The sequence below is a fragment of the Camelus ferus genome, chromosome 8 (assembly GCF_009834535.1).
Source record: "Camelus ferus isolate YT-003-E chromosome 8, BCGSAC_Cfer_1.0, whole genome shotgun sequence".
Lineage (NCBI taxonomy): Eukaryota > Metazoa > Chordata > Mammalia > Artiodactyla > Camelidae > Camelus > Camelus ferus.
The window spans coordinates 42,976,791-42,998,389 of NC_045703.1; the positions used below are offsets into that span (position 1 = coordinate 42,976,791).

A 21,599-nucleotide genomic window follows, 5' to 3' on the forward strand; every position below is an offset into this window, starting at 1 on the left:
GTTTATAAATGAGGCAACTGAAGCACAGAAAGCGCTTCCCTTAAGGTCACGTTGCTGTGAAGTAATATAGCCGTGTCTCTAACGCACATTGTCTGACACCCATTTCAGATGTTTGACATTTAATTTAATGCCACACATATTTTTAAGCACATATTTTTTTTAAAATGAGGTCTTCAGAGTTTAAGTAACATCCCCCAAGGATAGACAATGACTAAATGGTTTGGCAGAGAGTCAGACTCAGATCTGTCTAACTTCAAAGTCCAAGGTCACAGCAGCTTTACTTTACTGCATCCTTACTCACCTGCTGGAAAATAACTGGAGAAGGCTTCATGGAGAAAGCAGGCTTTGAAATGTATCCTGAAGGATGTATATAGGCAAGGAGTGATTTTCAAAACTCTTAACAGCTAGTACAGCAAAATATGTTAATATATTAATCCATGCACGATCCATGTTAAATATATTCACATGCATAAAGAATACAGCTGCCTATTATGTGTTGTAAGCAGTAGTGAAAATCATCTATTAAACTTGGCAATCTCTGAAATACTTGTTGATTTTTGGAAATCACTGGTATTGTTTTCTGTTGGGACAGACTCTTACACCCACATCCAGACCTGTTCATACCTAGGGAAGGCTGCCCAGGAGACAGCCTTTTGTGCTTCACAGCTCAAGACCTCTGCAGCTAAGAAAAGTACCAGCAGAGTTGGCAGGGCCCAAAAACGTACGTGATTAAAGGTGGCCAAGGTGTAATAATGGAGAAGAAAGAATTCTGCTTCCCACCCAGCCCACCGCCGCAACCCCCAGCACAATAGAGAGATAAATTTGTGGATCTCACTTCTGCCTTCTTGAAATACTTTTGCTCCCCAGTATTTTAACTATCTCTTGATCACTACCCTTTCCTTAAATATTCCCTGTTGATATAAATAAGGGAAGGGTATATACAATCATTGGTCACGTACCACTTTCTACCTTCATATGGTCTTCAGGGACACGGGAAGATTGTGCACATTATTTAGAAGATAAAAACCCAAAACATGGGATATTAAAAAAAATTTTTAACATTTTTCTATCTCATTTGGCCTTTTTATATCCAAGATCATCTTACTTGATTCTTAAATACTCAATTAAACAATAAATATTCATTTTCATGGAGATTGAGTAAGACAGGGTCCATTCCTTCAGTAATTGTTGCAATTTCTTTCATTTTGAGCACATTTGCTTAAGTCTTTCCTAGGATTTTCTCTCACTCATTACACGTGCCATTTGCTTTATTAGTTGAGTTACATGTGCCATTTGCTGCCTTTGCTACACCCTCTTAAATTGAAAGTTTCATCATGTTACCCAATGGCCCTTTATTTTGGTGGAATTCCACTGAACGCAAAATTTAATGGATTACAACAAAAGCCACAGTCATTCAAAACTTAAGGGGAAATCAAGCTTCAGAGACTGTGTGGTACCACTTCAAAGCCCCAAGATTGGGCCAAGATGAGCCAGGGTCATATTTCATCGTTTTAAAAGAAGACTACATTCCAGTCTCCACCAAATAAAGCATCATTTATGCCTGCTATAGAAGATAATTTAAGGAAGAAAAGGTTATTTTGTTGTCTTCCAAGCTTTCATAATCATCCAAGCCCCTTCCTCTCCTCCTGCACTTCCCCTGTCTGTCCCTCTCCCCTACCATCTCTTATTCTCCAGTCTCAAAAAAATTTTGTTAGGCCACTGTTTCCCAGTTTGGGGCTGAGAGGTGGTCCACATTCCCAGCCTCAGTGAAACTTCAGAGCCTTCAAATCCCTAAAACGGTTTTAGAATTTAAGTTCCTTCCCACAGTAGAAGAGAGTGGGATCCTCTGTAACCTCTCTGTTGCAACCTGGATTTCCAAGGTCTTAGCCTTAGGGTTACTCTAGCTATTTATCATTGCTTGGGTCTCATGACAAGTCAAAATTATTTCCCTGCGACCATGACGTAGCTCTGTGGAGTGCGTTGTAGTCACTTGAAGCCAATATTATAACAGAAGTGGCTAACTGGCAGAGGACTCCTTAATAAGAAATGGCATTCATTAAGACAAGGTGTTCAAAATACTGGGTAAACACAGCATTCTTGTATATCTGAGAATAGCACCAAAAGCATCTCTCTCTATGCCTGTCCTTCCCCAGCTCTCCCCCAAATAGAATGACAAGCATTAAATCAAGAAAAAAAGAGCATTATTCATCTTTTCATTTAATTTTTTCAATAAATATTTATTGAGTCGCTACTGTGTACAGGCTTGTGCTAAAGAGAAAGGCAAAGCTACCACGTTCTCTGGAGCAATGGTGGCAGTGCTTACCTGTGTACCATATGCCTCCAAATTCTCTGTGCACAAAATATGCAAATGAATCAGGAAGCCTCTGCTAAAAGCCCCAGCAGTACCCCCCCCACCTGAAGTAAACTTTCCTGTGTGTTTTCTATTTAAATATTTTTAAAGGGAATCAAAATGAAAGTCGAGTTTCTACAAAGATAAGTTAATCATATTTGCAGTTATCACCACATTGTTCTTCCTATTTTTAGAAAAAAAAAAGAAACATAATTCAGTATCACCATGACATATTGCAAAACGACGTAGAAATAGAGATCAAAATTCATGAGATAATATATATAATATACCCTTAGGGACCCAATCAAATCAATGGAAGGAAATGAGCTAATTAGTAGCAAAGAAAGAAGAGGGAAATTGGGCTTCTAACGATAAAGTCAGTGTTACGAGGGAAAGTCCACGTGAAGAAAGTTGAGTATCCGAAGAGCAAAAGTAACTCTTTAAATTCTTCTACATTAATCAGATGCTTGTTAGAGCACCATGTTCTATTTTTCCCACAACATTTTGAAAGTTTGCGAAACAAAAAAGAGTGCCCGTTAATTTAACTAAAGTTAATTTAACATATAGAAAATATATTTGATAAGAAAAAGTTAAAAGTCATATAATCTGGCAGTCTCCTAATTTTAAAGGTTCAGGTTTCTGAAGGATTCTTGTAATAGGCAAAATCTCTCAGACTTACTGAAAATAAAACTGGAAAACAGGCTCTCTTTCTTTGAATTGATATTTTTAAATCCACCAGAAAAATAGAACTTGGCATCTGTGGTGGAAAGGGACCTATAAATAAATATGTGCATATATATTTATATACATACACAGACATATGCACACATTTGTTGCACATGTGTCTGCCCTCTTAACTCTTCTCCCTACCCTAACACGCATCAATACAATGAAAAAGGAAGTACAGTGAAACTTGTAAAATGAAGCATTGTAAAATATTACTAATCTCGCTTAACTATAGGGCAGATGTTGCTAGATTAGTGAACACTCAACTGCCAAAAATTTTGAAAGAAATTAAATCAGTTGTGTTCCATTCAAGTAGGTATAACTACTATTGAACTGTTATTGAATTAATAAAATTGTAATAATTACAAGGAGCTATCTTGTTGGTTATGCAAATGCATGTGAAAAGTATTTCTAATTAAGAACAAATACTTGCACCAACAGAGTAAGATGAAAAGTACTTCAAACAGCTGGTATTATCTGCCGTAGGTAAAATGTGCCCCTTGTGATCTTATTTACTTTACTTAGCCTCCACTATACTAAAATTGTAAAAAACTAAATTTTTTACACATTTGTTTATTATAGATTTTAATATAGTGGAGGCTAAGTGGGGTTTTCTATGTTTTCCAAACTAGTTAAGAAATCAATGGTTTGAGATACTCTGTAACAAAAAAAAGAAGAAAGGAAATACTGAAGCAAAGTTGAAAACATTTGAGAATGTACAGAAGGTGCATTTAAAAATTAGCTTCCCATAGGTAACTAATAAATAGCTGAAAATACTAAATTATAGCTATAAAAGGGTGTGACGTCTTTACTAACAATACTGTGTAGCACATGCTAAATAAGAGACTTGGTAGTTGTTTTTCTCCAGTGATGTTCCAGATTAGAGTTACATTTTTTCCCCCATAGAGCAATAATGATTTTCAAAGAAAAGAAAGAGTGGGCTATGGTAGAATGAGAATTAGACAGCAGAGTCAACTAGTGCATAAAATGATGAAAGAGATTAGAATAATATCAACATCTCTTGTGTAATCAATCACTGCGAGTGTGTCAGCAAGTATGAGGCCATCTCCTCCTGTCAATACAGCCGAGTCGACAATTTGGGTAAGGGAGGAAGTCCTGCATAGTCAAACATGCCTATCAACACTTCTTTTTTTGTCTCAGAAGAACAAAATTCTGAGACCAGTTCTTTGAGCGAATGGAAATTTATCCAAATGAAAATCAAATGATAAATGCCAAGAGAATATTCTTTCTTTGGAATTCTTTCAGTTCTTCAATTTAACCAGCTGGAATGAATTTTCAAGTAGCATTCTGCTCAAGCTTTTGAAATGAAGGACTTTCTTGTTAATTGGGAAGCTATATTTCATCAAAGATGAAGACAGTGCTCTTGGGTTAGTGATTCTTTGGAAAAAAAAAAAAAGAAGAGAAAAAGAACCATTTGGTGGATATTTACCATAAGTAGATTTCAGAACCTGTATTTCAAGTATGAAAGACTAAACTGTAAGCCTACACAGCTAACTAAAGAAAAATGGGAAAATTCAAATACCAGTGCTATTTTAAGCTCTACATAAAGACTTGCCATCATTGTGTTCTCTCATGAGAGGAATATGTAAGGGTCAAAAAAGTTTTAAAATATTGATTATTAATCTTCAGAATCAAATATTGATATAACTGAGGCTTCTGGTTTTCTAAGGTAAATAAATTGGGTAAGTCAGAAAATTTAAGCATTCTTTATTGTTACTTTAATATGTATTATTGGGGCTAGAGTAGAGTGATTGTCAACTCAGAAAGATTTAGCAGGAAAATGAAAATTTGCCAAGAAGAAACATTTTAAAGACTCAGATTTTCAAAGCAATCTACACATAGGCAGTACTCTCAGCTTACTGTTGATTAGTGATACAGTAAATAAAGTTGCTACAGTTAAAACTTAAATTGACACAAAATTAGGCAAACTGTCACAAAGAATGTGAAATGTTTTTTTTAAATTTATTATAATGAAGTATTGAAGAAATAGTTTTTCCATACTTCTTAAAGGGATCACTCAATAGATGGTCTGAATGACAACTGTGTGTTCTGCTTTAAAATAATTTTGTGGTAAACCATTTTTGTAATACTATTTTATATAGACTCATCCGTGTTCTGTACCTTGCTATATGAGATGGGAGTTGATAGCAGCAGCCAACATGAGTTGGGGATAGGCAGTGAGGAGGGAGACAAGGTAAAGAATGAGCGTTACAACAAAAATAAACACAATTCATCTTTGAGATAGTCATTAATATTTTGAGAAGACTTGTCTCAACTGAAAATTTCAGGGAGGACACTTGGCAATACTACTAGGCAAGCTTTATCAGTTTTTGAAATAGTGGAGTCAGCCACATGACTGTCTACATTTCTGAAGATAAGCAATATACACATATCCCCATAAATTCATAAAGTGTGTGAGACAATCAAAATATCAATCCAAAATAACAATAAGAAAATTTGTGAAGACCTATTCAATTCACAAGGCAAGTACTTGACTTGGGAAAAGAAAGTTCCTTGTGCTAAGGCATATTACAGAAATATAAATTCTAAAAAGCCATAATTATTGATATTTATGATGTCTGCTATAAAGTGAAATTATAATAGGACTGCATTCAAACCTCAGAGTCATTTTTTTCTTAAGAGAGTAGTAATAGTCGTTTCACAAACTAGTCATGAGTTTCATGGCAAAAGTAATAAACAAAATTTGACTGATTTAATAGGTGAAACTTATCAACACACCTTTTGACAGCAAGTGAAAGTAATAATAAGTTTACATGCTTATCCAATAGACAAAATTATATAAGACCCAAGATCTAGTTCAAAACGCACTGTGCAAACATGCTTAGGTCAATAAATTTCCAACAAGTAAATTGTATGTGATTTAGTTTCCAAGAATTCTGTAATCTAACCTAATGTGCTAGATAGAATTTCAAAGTCAAGTTAAGAAATTTTACACTGAGAAAAATAACAACACTGAAATTACTAATTTCAAATGAACTTTCAAACAAAAGGTAGTGATTCAAGAGAAATAAACCCACATAAAAGAATACTAAAGTTAGAATAGTCATGTAAAATAAATTGTGAGGCCCTACTGCATTTTTAAAATATTATAATGTGGAAATACAGGATACCCTTTACTTTTATGATGAGTAAATTGTAAATATTGTGAAGAGTCATACATTTTTGAGTACTTTTTTCTCCTTGCACTTTTAACTGTTCTTTTAATACTGACGACTTACAACAGAAAGGCATCGCACTATGCAATATCCAGTATCTTTAACAGTTCCATTTGAACTCTAGCTAACGCCCCTTTTGAATGCAAGACATCCAGGGTAGGGTTCTGAGCAGCTGCAGCTCTGAGATGGAATGAAGTTACCTCGGATGAAAGGCCCCTGGAAAGTTCTGTCAGGACATGGGGCCAAAATTCAAATTTTCAGATCCTGACTCTTCAGTGAGTAATGAAATTATTTAAACAATAAAGGGAAAAACTCTGTAGAGGTCTGCTGACAACGCCCAATTCATAAGGAAAGTATTTGAGTTGGGAATAGAAAGTTCATTATGCGAAGGTATATTATAGAAATATAGATTCTAGAAAGTTATAATTATTGATATTAATGATGTCTGCTATGAAATGAAATGATTTATAATGGGACTGCATTGAAACCTTAGTGGAGTTTTGAAATTTAAATTCATACAGCTTTTCTTTCTCTTTTTTTAATATTAAATGGAACAAAATATAAAAATCTCTGCTAATTTTATTAGGATTTCAAAAGTGTCACAGTGGTAGTTTTAAAGTTTATAAGTTAGATATGAATGATAAAATATATAAGTAATTTCCAAATTACATGTATATTGTAACCTACCTTGTCATGGGTGGGAGAGGAGTGGAAATAATGAAACCAAAATAGATTTGCAGCAGTAAAACAGAAGGGTGTAGCGCATGCGGTAACTGGATGGTTCTGACACAAAACACCTACTCCAAAGTGCTGTTAGTTCCTGATGAGCACCTTGCTGTTCAGAAATTGACATTTCAAGAGGTTAAGTATGTTCTAAACCCTCATTTTTACAAAGCCTCTCTGGTTTAATATGTTAGTTCACACCCAGACACTTTCTTTTCGTTATTTATTCAATAGTTGAAGTGTGAAATCAAACAAGAATACAAAGATGCAGACACACTGTCCTCCCTTGAGACATAATGTGGAGGCAGAAGAGCACAATGGTTAAGAGCCCTCGTTTTCCTCATCTGCTCATACTTAGAAGTATGCCTGTCACATGGAAGTGTTCATTAAATTTTAGTTATCTATCATGACTTTTACTACTTTTAGAAACTCTCAACGCAAGTCATCTTCACCTTAATTATTCCAGCAGGACTTACTGGGAGTTTAACGAGCAATGAGAGGAGAAACATACATAATCCAACCTAGGAAAAGATTCGAAGAGTAAGTTTTCCCTGAAGGGGTGACGCATGAGCAGAGACTGAAACACTTAAGTCTGAGTTAGAGCAAACGATACTAGAGAATGCATTCTAGGAAAATGCATCAAATATGTGGGATCTGTAAAAACTGTGGGTTGTGGTGAGTGAAGTGCAGAGGTGACTAGGAGAAGGACTGGTATGAGGTCTCCAAAGTGGATGATTATGTAAGCAGGGACCAGGTCACAAAGAACAAAGGACCCTGGGTACCATGGTAAGAAGCTTAGGTTTACCTCCTTTGACCTCCTAAAATTTACACTCAGTGTCTTACTGTCAAGACACTCTTGTTTCAGAATCCCCAAAAGAATGGCACAAACTGATTAATATCTCTTATATTAGCCCTTTTCAATTGGTGGCAAAATGTTATTTCAATCTTATTATCTTTGCAAAAATGGTCATTTCCCAAATTGTGGCATTTAGTACAGCATGTAATGATACGTCAAATTATTTTTCAGGGAATAATTGCTCAGAAGCATCTTGGAAGTTAAACAGAAGTACAGGTGAACTAATTCATGTATTAAACTACAGTTGACCCTTGAGCAACCTCAGGGGAATTAATCCGAATAGAATTTATAGTCACCCTCCATATCCAGGGTTCCTCCGCATCTGGGGACTTAACCAGAAACTGTGTAGCACTGTAGCGTTTACTATTGAAAAACTATCCATGTATAAGTGTATCTGTGCAGGTCAAATCCATGTTGTTCAAGGATCAACTGTACAGAGTAGATAAATCAAGTAGATTAATTTCCATTTTGAAAAATAGTGTGCCTATTTACTGAAAAAGAAAAAAAAAACAAGTTATTCATTCTTCCATATTTTCACTGTATTGAAAATAAATTCCTAGGTTAAAATGATAGCAAATAAATAAGTATTTCTACTTTATTAAAAGCAAACAAACAAAAAAGTTTGAATGCACTTCTAAAGTCAATTCTACTTCTGAAAAATGTAGCTGAGAAAGAACGTGGCCTTGCTGACTTTCAGTTGTGTTCTTCACCACTGGGTCACGCTGTCCTGTGTCTACGTAGCCCACAATTCAAAGACTTTTAAATATGTTTTTACATAATAAATCGTATTTGCTGAAAAAGTTATACTGTAGCAATTTCCCCCTCCTTTGTAAAATTTCTTCAGTGATAACGTAACAAAAAGGGAAAAAAAGTTGGAATTTCCATTCTTTATATGTAAAAATCAAGTCTAACTCTAGATCCAAAAATTATCAGATTAATCCCATTTTCACACCATTTTATTTGTTTGGTTGGTTTTTTTGAAGGTTTAAAGCCGTGGCTTTCCAATTGAATTTCCTTCCACATCCAATAAAGGGGAAAGACCTAGTAATAAATTCTGTACTTTTAATAGGATATTTATCTAATTGGTTTGAATCATAGATTCAGTGATATTTAGTCTTCAGTTTAGAGTGTTAAGATACCTTTTTAGCTTTTCGAGAAAACTTTGTCTTGGAACTGGAACTACTTAAAGCTCAATAGCTCCCCTTAGTGGTATTCTGCAAGAAATTCACCAAGAAGCAGCTTTTATAATATACACAGGTATTTCTAAACATTCAGAAAACTGAACAGATATTCATAATTTGAGTAATTCTCAATAAAATAAATTCTACTTGTGATCTAAGGAGAATAGCCCTTTTATTAATAGCCCTATTACATTTAAAAGGGTGATTGAGCATTTTCTGTAGTTTTTATTTTTACTTGGATCTTAAATATGTAATACATAATTTTGGAAATATAATTCAGGTTCATTTTCTTTTCTATTTGTTCTTTTTAATATATTTATTCTTTTCAGTACATATTTCTATTTGAGCATATTTTAAAAAGACAATCTGTAACCCATTTCTGTTTTATATCTGTGTCTATTCCAAAAATGTACCTAATCAGAAAACTTGCCTTAAAAATTAGTAGGTACAGGAAGTTAAAGAACATATTTGATATCCATTAGGAAAAAATATAAGAAATTAAAAGATAAATCACATAACATGAAATAAACTTTTGGGAGTATATGTTTAAGGAAATTGGATCTTCTGTTGATCTACAGCTGTGGTTATTAAATGTGGCTGCACATAAGAATAAGCTGGGAGAGAAATGTTAGCAACTCTGGGTTCCTGAGCCCATCATAAGAATTTCTGAATCATAATCTCTGGAAGTAGCACCTAGGAATCTATTTTTCAAAGTCATCTGCACTTGGAAATCTGCTCTGCAGAAGGCTCTAGGAAGTGTTTGTATAAATGACTATATATTATTGTATGAATGGAAAATAATTTCAGAATCTCAAAAACGTCAATCACCTATTCAATTACGTGATACTGATTTGCAACAAAATCCTAAATAATATGCAGTTATATGGTCTGCACAGAGATTTTTAGCTGCTCTTTTAAAAGTTTGTCTCAAAAATATGCCTATACTCACTTTATGGATTTGTATTACTTACAGAAGTGTTTCTGAAATAGGAGATAAGGTCACATGTTAGAATATCCTGCTGGCCTTTCCCAACTAGTCACAGAAACATCCAAACTCAACCCTGCTCTCAGATTCTGATGCTTGCCCTTCAGCTTTCTGTACCATGGTCCACAGGACAAATTCCCAAAATGGCAATCAAGTCCTGTCTATCATTTCAGCTTCTCCGGGTCATATCCTATATATAGACTCTGATCAAACCAAGGAAGTCTACTTCAGTTCCCCAGATTCGCCATGTCCTTGCGTGCCTTCATGCCACTGACATATTGTTCACTGCCCGCTGTGCCCTTTTCCCCTCATCAGCCTGGCAAACTCTCACTCATTCTTTAAAGCTCAGCTCAAACATCACTGCATCTGGGGATTCTTTTTTGATCTCCATCAGCAGAGTTCAATGCTTTCCTTGCTCTGTGATCAATAGATCTTGTGCATGCTTCTATTTTTGCATTAACGTGTGACTATATTTATTGTGTCTGTTTCCGTATCTCACTTGTATCCCCAGGTTTTAGTACACTCTTTGGCACGGGGTAGAGGCTTAATTCATGTTTGTGCAATGACTTAATAACATTAGCTTTCATTCTCTCGTGATTAATGCGTGCCATGCACTATGCTAAGTGCTTTACAAGCATCTTGTGCAACCCTTAAAAAGTTTAGCAAGTAATAACAATTATCCACATTTTAAATATCAGACAGTTAACAGTTAACCCCAAGAGATATCGACAACTTGCCAAAAGTCACACAACTATGTGGCAGACCTAGAATTTGAACAGAAAAACATGGCGTTTTTCTGACTCTAAAGACAGTGTTCTTAAACATTATATTTCCATGCAAGGGCTCAGATTGAACATGAGTGTTAATAGCAATTTCTTTTTGATGGCTTTTATCCAAACACCACCTACACAGCTGGAACATCGACGTAAGATGAACATTGTTTCAGTCACTAGAACATTCTACAACCCAATTCTCGCACATGTGTATGCATTCACATAAATAATCAATGAATGACAAAACACAAACATAGATTGTGATAACCGGAATGGTTAGTTTGCAATATGACCCCAAAAATGTATACAAATGACTACTGACCACATCAGTGAAAAGTCACCAGGATAGAAAAAGGAATCCCCTTTAATGAAAACCTTAAAAATTTCCCAAATCGCATGTGATTTTTTAACGGACTAGAGCCACTCTTCCGCATTTCTACTTCTTGGACAAGAGGAAAATATATTATTTATGCACAAGGGTAGTTAGCATTTCCAACCACTAACACATGGCCTGTAAAAAATAATAATCCCGCTTTTCTGTTGTGCAATAGCTCTCTGTTGGGCAACAACGATGTACAACGCGTTAGTTTCCTGTTGCTTCAGTAGAGCCTCCCCTTTCACTCACAACCCAGACTAAATAGTTATTCCTTGGATAATAAAGCTATAATACTGAGTTGCAAGCTACTTCCAAAAGTGTTTCTGCCTGGATTAAGAAATAATCATATCAGTTTGCTAATAAGCAGAAATGCAGAGTAAGTTGAGCATGCTGTCACGTGTAGCTAGAAAACATATAAATCAATCTGTGATCAAGAAAGAAACAATATACTTTTATGTGTCCAAAACATTGTGGTCGGGGTCACAGCTGTAAGATGTTGGACCATCATCAAGAGAACAATGTCAAACACTGAACTTCTGGGTAATTTCCATAAAAATAACACTTTGTTTGGGGTCAATAGTTTTTATGGAACTTTGGAATGATTTTCGCTGACAGTATTTTTAGAGTTGAACTTGAACACCTCCAAAATGTTCCTCAAAATGGAAATATTATGTAATCTAACCTTTGCAGCCATGTCCTTCTGAAAATCAAGCACAAGCCACGAAAACCAGCATTTCTCTCTTTCAAGTTGTGCAGATTTATGAAAATTAAATTACGGTACATATTTAAGAAGGAAAATTAACTCTTTGGTTTTTTCCTGTTTGGTTACTAATTTCACATCAGCACTTCAAATGTGTAAAGCCAGCATGAAAAAACAAAACCTTAATTTCTTCCATAGAAATTTTATCAATCCAGCAATATTCTTTTCAGTGAAAAGAATAGTGGACTTGGTGAACCAGTGGACAACTAGCCAGCCCTAGACATAATAGGCAACTCTAGTATTTTTTGTTCATCTCTACATACCCAAAATAATTTGACTGATATTTGCTTTATGGTGGTCTGAATTCTCATTTTTGCTAACTGTCCTTTTAGGGTCCAGAATTTAGAGATGTGTTATGTTGAGCCCAACAAGGCAAGTTTTCATAAAGTAATTGAAAGGCTTTGCAAATATAGTCTCAGATAAAGCTAGCTGTGGTATAAAATCCAAGGAGACTGTTGGCCGAGTATATGTGTGCGGTATTAATAAGATTGGTTCCTAGAATTCCGTAACCAGAGCTCAAGAAAAGGAAAGCCAAACCACTGAATTCAATATTTGCAGCCTATTTCAGGATGTGAAAATATTTTGGTTCTCTCAGGCAAATAATTTCTCCAAAATACTTTTGTCCAAAGTGACTTTTTGTAGACAGAAACTAATTTCAGATTTTACATGGTTCAGTATGCAGGGATATGCCCAATCAGAGTCTGTCCCACATCAAGGAATAGTTAATTCCTCGTTTTCACTTACTATGATATTAAGTTAAATCAGTAATTTCTCACTGGGATATGTGTATTAATGGATGTTACTAAAACCATGTGCTCAGAAATTATTTTATGCTGTAGATTGTACATGTTAAATATTAACATGATAATAAATATCTAGTCAATTCACTAATTTGTATTTTTTTTTAATTCATCTAATTTGGTGCCAGACCCATGCACTTTGATCAAACTATTCTCTTCTTCTAAAACTGTTAATAGTTCCCCCAGGCCAATAGAATAAAATTCATTTCTTCACCCTGGCTCCAGTCTATCTTGCAATATCCTTTCCTGCAACAAAACCTTTAAAGTCGTGCTGATTTCACTTTTTAAAATGCCTCAAAGTGTGAATCTGAACAAATCTATGCTTCAAACCCAGATCAAGGTCAAGGTCCTCCATGGAATCCAGTGTATTCCAGTATCTACTCATTTGTTGACAGAGACAGAGTTCCTGCCCTTGTAGCTTATACCATAGGGGTATTGGTAAGTTACAGTCACCCCTAGCCCTGCATATAGAGAATCTGTAATGGAAATTAATTTCAACATAAAATAAAAATATAATTATTCTGGTATTCCTCATGACCCTTTATTTGCAAATTTGTTATGCAAATCGATTCTCTTCTAGTAGATGGCATGTAGATATACTGGCAGAGTGCAAATATGTAGCAGCTACTTGGAAAATTCTGAATACAAAATAGTGCCTTGTGTAGGAGCCAGATAACATATACACATTAATAAATGTCTTAGATGGCAAGAAATCAATTCACAAATTTCTATTAACTATCCATAAGTAGCTACCATGTAAAATAATTACCAAACTTACAGCAAAAGAACCCTCCAGAATTCAGAACTATCATTATTAATTGCTTCATTATACTTTGTGTTTCATGTTTACATTGCTTGAAATATAGCACAGCCTTCATAAAGAGAAGTTGAATGAGTGATTTAAAGTGTAGATATTTGGTATCTCTGGGCATGTTATGCAACCTGACAGAAATTCAGCTGGTTTTTTAAAACTTAGAATAACCAAGTAGAACATGATTGAATGTTTTTTTTTTAAAGATGAACCCTTTCATTTCAGGGAAAAAAGGAAGGGAGAGAAAAAGAAAAAAACTTAAAGAAGAAAGTAAGGATGCAATACCTGAGAACAAAGGTCTGGAGCCCAGCAGAGAAGCTCCAGAACAACGAGAAAACAAAGACAAACAGCAGCAGAAGAAGCGAAAGACGCAAGATAAACAACAGAAATCGGTATCACTCAGCACTGTACACTAGAGGGTCCCAGGAGATTGTCGTAAACTCGTGATGCTGCTATCTCAACCAGATGCCTAGGACAGGTGCTCTAGACACTAGGACCACAGACGGACAACGTGTCAGTTACCGCCCAGTCTAAACAACATTCCAGATAGTTGCTATATTCTTCATACAAGCATAGTTAACAGCAGAGCCGAAAGTTCAAAGAAGGGATGTTTTTGAATGGTTATCTTAAGTGCTTCTGTTCATTTTTAAGAGATGAGAAATTGTGTACATAATTATCAATAGGCGATAAGATGTAACAACATAATGGTGACATCTGGAGAAGCAACATCTTTTCCTTTTTTTCAAGCTATTGTTTTAAGAAGCAAATGATCATTCTGCATATTCAAAGATGCAGTATCCCTTCTAAAGAAATAGGAGATCAGAGGAGGAAAACATCTTTCATAAGACAGTGTTGTTTTGTCCAGGAAATCTAGAGAGTGCTCACATATTAGGGCCTGGCATTTGGAATCATAGGAATTATCACCACAGAAACAACTGTTATAAGCTTGGTTCTATTGCCCTCATTTGTCCTTCTGCAAGAAGTGTGAGAGTGCATATATTTACAGAGATAAATATACTGTACGGGATTGGAGAAAGGCAAAATGTGGAAGCAACCATAGAGTTGGAGATGACTTGTGTGCTTTACAAAACTGTGACGGGTTGTGATTACCTGGAACAGGTCTCCGATCTATGTCAGCTCTGTGTGTTCAGCCTCTGCTACCCCTTGGGTTGTATAAGTCTGTAAACGTGTACCTGTAACTTACTTCCAAAAACAAAATCATGCTTATTAGAAGGAAATTCTGATTTCATAGAAAACAAAAACTAGAGCAAGGAAAATATAACATGTTTGCAAAGTCATGTGTTTTCTTTCTCTCTCGACGAGGGGAAAAACAATCCTATTACCTGCTTGACGGTCCACCTGGAACGAAAAGGGGTGCTACTTTCTAACAAAGTGTATCTAATAGGGGAGAAAGCCACCACAATAAATATATTTGTTGATAGTTTTTCAAGTCTTGTTCATTTTGTTTTATTGTTTGTTTCATTGGAAAATTGTTACTTCTTGAGATTCCTGAATTAGGAAAGAGGATTTTGTATCCTATGTAATTCAGAACATAGTACATTTCTCAGTGTTGGCTTTTGGAATCCACCTTTACCTGAGACGATGGAGATGTATTTATAAGGTGTTAGGAGCCATTTATTCAACTTTCTTCTTATTTTAATTAACAAAATTCTACTTACAGATCCAGGGGCCTCCCTAAATGATTTCACTACTCCCCTTTCTTTGCTTAGAAATTAACATCTTTTTTGTATGTTGGTTCTTTCTGCATCTTGAACATTTGGCCTTTTCTTCTCCATATTTTCTCAGTCTGTGGATCTCTTTGGGGGATTGAAGTCACCCTAGCTGGAGGCCTCACCAGTGTTTCGCAGAGGACACAGCCAGCCCAGGGCAAAGGAGGCATATGCCCCAGAATCTCATGACCCACTTTAACCTTCCTGTTGTAATAGAAGGACACACAGCTACTCTGTCCGCCATGCTTCCTAGCCTCTAAAGATCACTGCTTTCTGAAGAACTGGCAATGAATCTGGCTTCTGGCTGCCTATGTGTGGTCACTCTTCCTCCACCAACTGTAATGTTCGTGTGGACTGTTTGGCTTAATTCTCTTTTCCTCTTCCAAGATATAAAGTTTTTGAATGATGTGTTTCTGTTTCTTACTCTGGTGTTTTCTTTCCTTGTCCACATGAGATGTGGTTCATCTGACTAGATCTATTCCCAGTGTATAAAAATAATTCTATCTTCAGCTACAATTTATGTCACCAGGACAAACAAACCTTTTCCTACAGAGCTACATTAGGTGGAACTATATGCCTATCTTCTAGAGCTTTTAGTGGTTTCAGTCACCATCTTTGTCCTCAATCTTATCTAGTCAAGCATACGTGGCCAAATTATTTTTGTGTATTTTCCATGTTGATCATTGTCTTCATTCTTTCAACAAGCAACTACTGGGAAGGTCTATACCTGCATGTGCAGTGCTGGAAAGAAGTTTAAATAAATCAGGACAGAACAGATGTGGCAATTGAATATCATGTCTTCCCATGTGTTTTGACTCAAGACTTATACCCTGTGGTCCTCCAGACAATGGCAGTTAATCTAAATATTTGATGCAGCATGTAAATATAAGAAATATTACAAAGGAAAAAGAAATGAAAATTAGCATTAATATTCACACATTATGTGCAATATAAATGAAGACAAAAATAACATCAATTTTTAACTGCAATCGTCAATACACATGTGATAAATCTTTAGGCACATGGAATCATCATTATCTTCAAACTAGCAACCTACTCAACTTTGACCAAAATCTTGCATTTAACTTCTGATAAAATTCCTGTAATACTCACAGAAGGTATTAACTTCCTGCTCTGATTCTGTCTCTAAGATCTGGTAAACTGTTGATAGTAAGGGATGGCTGGTAAATTTTTGATACAAAGGAAACCGAGGGGCTGCAGCAACATAAATCTGCCTATGTCTGATCCACAAGCCTGCTCCCATCTCCAAATTCTGCTTTATAATAGAGAGGACGTCTCTCTTCTACAGCCACCCCTAGGTGTTAACCACCGGCAAATTACTTAACTGCTCTGGGTCCCAATTTCTTATGTCAGCATGGAAGAGGTGGGCTAGAGATGACCACTGGCAGGGTAGCATGTGACCTTTTTGTTAGTTCAGGTGATTATCCTAATGAGCTCTCATGAGTGACAGTGTCCTTTAGGTTTCCCAACCCTGCTTTCCCAAAAAGTGGAAATGTACAGGCTCTTAGATGAGAATTTAAATATTCACCACTCAATATAATAATTACTCTGCATATAAATATCAGTAAAAATAACAACTAATTCCAAAGTCACACATATATATCAATTTTATGTCTTAATTAATATGTGATATTATCCTTATAAGTGCACACATGTAATAATTTCAAAGAATAAGTATATATGTGAGAATCATGGAAATGAAATGAGTAATAGGAACCAAAATGTAAATGCCCATTTGTCTTAGATCTTCTGAAACTAAGAAATTACTTATTCTTTAAAGTATGCCTTTTCTATAAATGGGCTTAAAGACACTCCATTTTTCCCGTGGACATATTTTAGTAGCAGAGGAACTGACTGGACTCTTTCTCGGTTCGACTGCAGCTATTTCTGGGCAAATTGGTGGGGGACAAGACCTCTTTCTAAGACTGACTTGTTACTTCTTGTAACGCAGAGTTCATCTGGTTCATCCTCCACTGAGCGAACAAGGTTGCGTAAAGCTGGTGGTTGGATCAACTGGGACTTTTCTTGTTGTAAGCAACAACATTACATCTCACCTAGTAGATGTATTATCATTTTAAAATCATATTTCTATTTCTAGATTTATTAGAAAAAAGAAACCAAAAAATGATATGTACCTCCTTTGTGCTAGCCACTTACCCTTTGACTAAGTTACATAATGTAATTATCCCAAAAGCCTTCTGAGTGGGTTATTGATAGATATCCTTGTTTTAAAAATGAGGAATGTGAGGCACAGAGAAGCACCCAAACTCACACAACCAGCAACCATGAGTCACTTCAGCTCTGCCCATGCTCCTCCCCCACCTCATACATCTTAAAATCTTATTTATTATTAGTTCCAAGAATGTCCATGAACACAGTATGGAAGGATGTTCTTGTAATCTGAACTGGTACCTCTAAAGAAGAAGCTGACAGATCAAATCACAGAGGCCTTAACCCAGGATAAGATTCAACTCTGAATCTGAGCTCTGAGTGACTTTGTATATGAGTGTGTGAGTGTTTCTGAGTCTGTGTATCTGTACATGGGCTTCAGAGTGTGGGCTGGCTAGTGGGAGAATTGATGGGAGGAGGCAAGTGTGCTCAGAGGGAACAGGAAAAATGAGAAAAAGATCAGCGTTCAGACAGGAAGGAAATAGCAAGTATGACTCCTTGGGAAAGCCCTGCATTGCTGTGGCCCTTGATGAGTGTGGAGTGACTCAGTTCAGTTCTCTTTCAGTGTAAGCAGGATACTGGCCAGCTCTACCATCTTTTCCCTGAGTCCTTGTTCAGAGTTAAAATGATACAGGAAGAAACATCAACAGGTCTTTTTCACTATTGGAACTGCCAGAATAACTTCCTTCAGCTAATGCCTCACTTTCTCCCAGCCACTTCGGACATTCAGTATCAGTATTTTGTGACACATCTTTTCTTGCCCATCCTGTCTCTCAAGTAATTCAGAAAGTAGCATATCCATCATAAAAACAGGTTTTTAAAAGTGAAGGAAAGAAGGGGGAGGCTATAGCTCAGTGGTAGAGTGCTTACTTAGCATGAACATGGTCCTGGGTTCAATCCCCTGTACTGCCATTAAATAAATAAATAAATAAACTTAATACCCCCCCTAAAATAAAATTAAATATATTTTTTAAAATGAATGAATGAAAGAAGGAAGGGATAAACGGATGGAGGGAAGGAAAGAGGGAGGCAAAAAATAGTAACCACAACTTTGTTTATAGTCATTAAGAGTTGTAAGAACCTTAACTAATAAGAATATTCCATTAGCTGGAAAATCGGCAACATGGTAGTTTCAGAAGACAGAAGTATGTGACCATAAAATAATCTGATATATAAACTGAAAAAATATCTCACACTTGTATCTACAGTTGCATGCAATGAAAAATAGTGTTCAAAATGATGTTGAGATAATCTAAGATATTGAATTATCTACTGAAGATTAAGTTTTACTTTTGGAAATAGAAAATTAGCAAATACATATCAGGAAGGTGAATAATAACTTTAATTACAAACGGCTTCTGGCTAATCAGGGTTTAACTGATGTACTAGCTTTTGTACTATTAACATCAGTTACTATTTTAGTTACCGCTATCAAATTTCCATCACAAATAAGATTTTAAGCAAGAGATAGATTTTTTCAAAGAACTTAACAACTCATTAAAAAGTTTACAGAGGCACCCAACTTTATAACAAAATTTGAGATAATACAATACATTTATAAGGGCTTCGAAATTGTAAAGCACAATAAATACATAAGCTATTATTGTTACTAGCCAGTCAGTACCTACAGCAAACAACTGTAGATTGCTTTTTCTTTCTCCACTCCTCACACTGTTGACCTCATGGGAGACTTTATTCTTAGAGGAAATTATTTATATTCCTCCCAGGAAAAGGTTAATAAAAGCATTATTCCTGAGTTGGTCCCATATTTGAGACTGCAACACGCAGCCTTTCCTCTGACATACATTTCTATAGCAGCTGTCATTGGAACTACGTCAAAAGTGGGGCAGGAGGCATCACTCCACTTTGTAAATTTTATGGGGCCCAAACACAATAACATAAGCTACCACTAAATCTTGATTTTATACCAGACAATTTTGAGTCAGTTGATGCTACTTCTGTCCCCAGACTAATCACACTCTTTATGGGTCCCAACCTCTCACAAGGTTCTTCAATAGCTCAGTCAACCATGTAGCAACGACAGTCTCAAGGAAAATAAAGTAAAAGAAGAAAATAAAAGAAAACTTAAGATCCCCAAAGAATGGGGTTCCTTACTTTCATCCTTGCAGCTACTCACTGACAACCATGTACTGCCTCATTGCCTCTCCTTCAGAATGTTATGCCAAAAAAAAAAAAAAAAAAAAAGCCACATTCCTAGCCTTGGGGCACGGGACCCTCGGATCTCCATGATGGCAATGTCCATCACCCTGGCCTGGAGCCTCTTTCTTTGCTTGGGTACTGTATTTTGTTTGGTTATGTTTTTATGTTTGGCTATGTTTTTTTGTTTGGCTAGTCTGAAAAGGAAAAAAAAAAAAACCTAAAGATTTAAAAATTACTCTAAAAATAAGTTAGAGAAGAAATAGTTTAGTAAGTTCCCCTACTCAATATAAAACTAAAGAAAGACATTAGCTTACACTTCTTAAAGCAGGAATTTAATAAAATCAAAACAAAAGGAAACTCAAAAAATAAAATAAAAACATTTGGTATTTAACATCCAAGAGATTTTCTTCATGTGGTAACTATTTAGAAGCAGGTCCTATTTATCACTACATTTGCCCCTAGTGATCTTTTTCCCATAGTAAGAAATGGTTATGACTCATTTTAGGAACACATCAAATGCTACAGGAAAACAGATTATTGTTTTATCCAAACCAGCAGTGAGAATAATCTATGATTCCAAAAAGACATGGACAGCTAGAGTCAGTTTAGGAAAGTGAGTCATTTTCATGCAAATGAATTCTGGCTTTCTTGATTGCCATCCTCCTTTTAAATGTTGAAGTTTTTAGGATGGGAGGGGAAGAAAATGAATTATTGTGGTAAACCAATATTTCTGCTTGTTGACTGTGGAAGATTTAAAGCATAGCTTAAAATACAACATGTGAAAGAAAGGGTCAAGAGAATAGAGCTTAATTTGTATCCATATGATTCAATCAAATTCAAAATGCTACTATTTATAGAAAGGAAGAGATCATTAGAATGTGTTGTTCCAGGTCTCCAGATTTTCCAAATTTATTATGAAAAATCTCCTTTCTGCAATCATCAAAATAGATTGTTTGGTCACCGACAGTCCTGCAGACGGAAGTAATTTGAAATTCAGGGCCAGTATCAATTTCCTTGCCTCCACCCTTTCCACCCCCAAAAAACCACCAGTCACTTAAATAATAAATAAAGGCTAAATTAACAAAGAGTAATTAAAAATTAATAAATTTAAAGAGAAATTCCTATAGAAGAGCATCACTTGTAGCAGGTTTAATATAGTTACTGTGGGACAGTAACATAAAACTAATCAGTGGGTGTATTTCCTGTCTGTCTTAGGCCATTTGGATTGCTATCATGAAACAGCAGAGACCAGGTAGCTAACAGATAACAGTCTGGAGGCTGGAAGTCCAAGATGAAGGCACTGGCAGATTTGGTGTCTACTGAGGGCCACTTTCTAGTTAAAAGATGGTGCCTCCTTGTTGAGTCCTCACATGGTGGAATGGGCTAGGGGATCTCTCTGCAGCCTTTTCTGCAAGGGCACTAGTCCCAACCATGAGGGTTCCATCCACTTGAGCCAATGGCTCTGTCTCCTAATACCATTAGAACAGGCGTCAGGATTTCAAGATATGGATTTGGAGGTGGGACATATTCAGATCATAGCTCCATCCATGAATGAGCTATCATTTAAATGAATAAATAATCAAATTACAGATTCTTCCATTCTTATTGTATAGCTAATTAGCACCAGTGCTCTGAAGGGCCAATAGAGCTACCCAATTAGATTAAGTATCTCCATGTTTAGGCTATATATTCTCTAAAAATTTTCTGTCTCAGGGTAGAGGTTAAAGGCCTTTTATTACTTTGTAATAATTGCTCTACCAGCCCTGGCGTTCACAGTCAATATGAATGTTTTCCAGTCTGTAAACATGATAAGAAAACATGTTATTGCTTTTGTACTTATATACCTTTATAAGTTTTAATACCAAAAACCCCCAGAAGATTTGAAAATACAGAAGTTTAACGTTGCAAAGAGTTAGAGTGATTTAACTACCAGTTTGAAGGAAAAGTCTGTATAAAAATAATCATGACAAGTACTGAACTA

At 35.8% G+C, this 21,599-nt stretch overlaps 1 protein-coding gene across 3 annotated transcripts in view; it reads left to right on the plus strand.

Annotated features, from left to right (window-relative positions):
- RSPO3 (R-spondin 3) overlaps positions 1-14,988 on the plus strand; it is a 76,134-nt gene extending 61,146 nt beyond the window's left edge. For 2 of the 3 annotated variants that reach the window (XM_032484838.1, XM_032484839.1), the window contains exon 5: positions 13,764-14,988. In XM_032484838.1, coding sequence (XP_032340729.1) covers positions 13,764-13,954 — 191 coding nt within the window. In that variant the 3' untranslated portion in view covers positions 13,955-14,988. Of the gene's footprint in view, positions 1-7,462; positions 8,089-13,763 lie in introns of those variants that run through there. The other variant, XM_032484841.1, reaches the window with a different exon arrangement.
- The last annotated feature ends 6,611 nt before the right edge of the window (positions 14,989-21,599 follow it).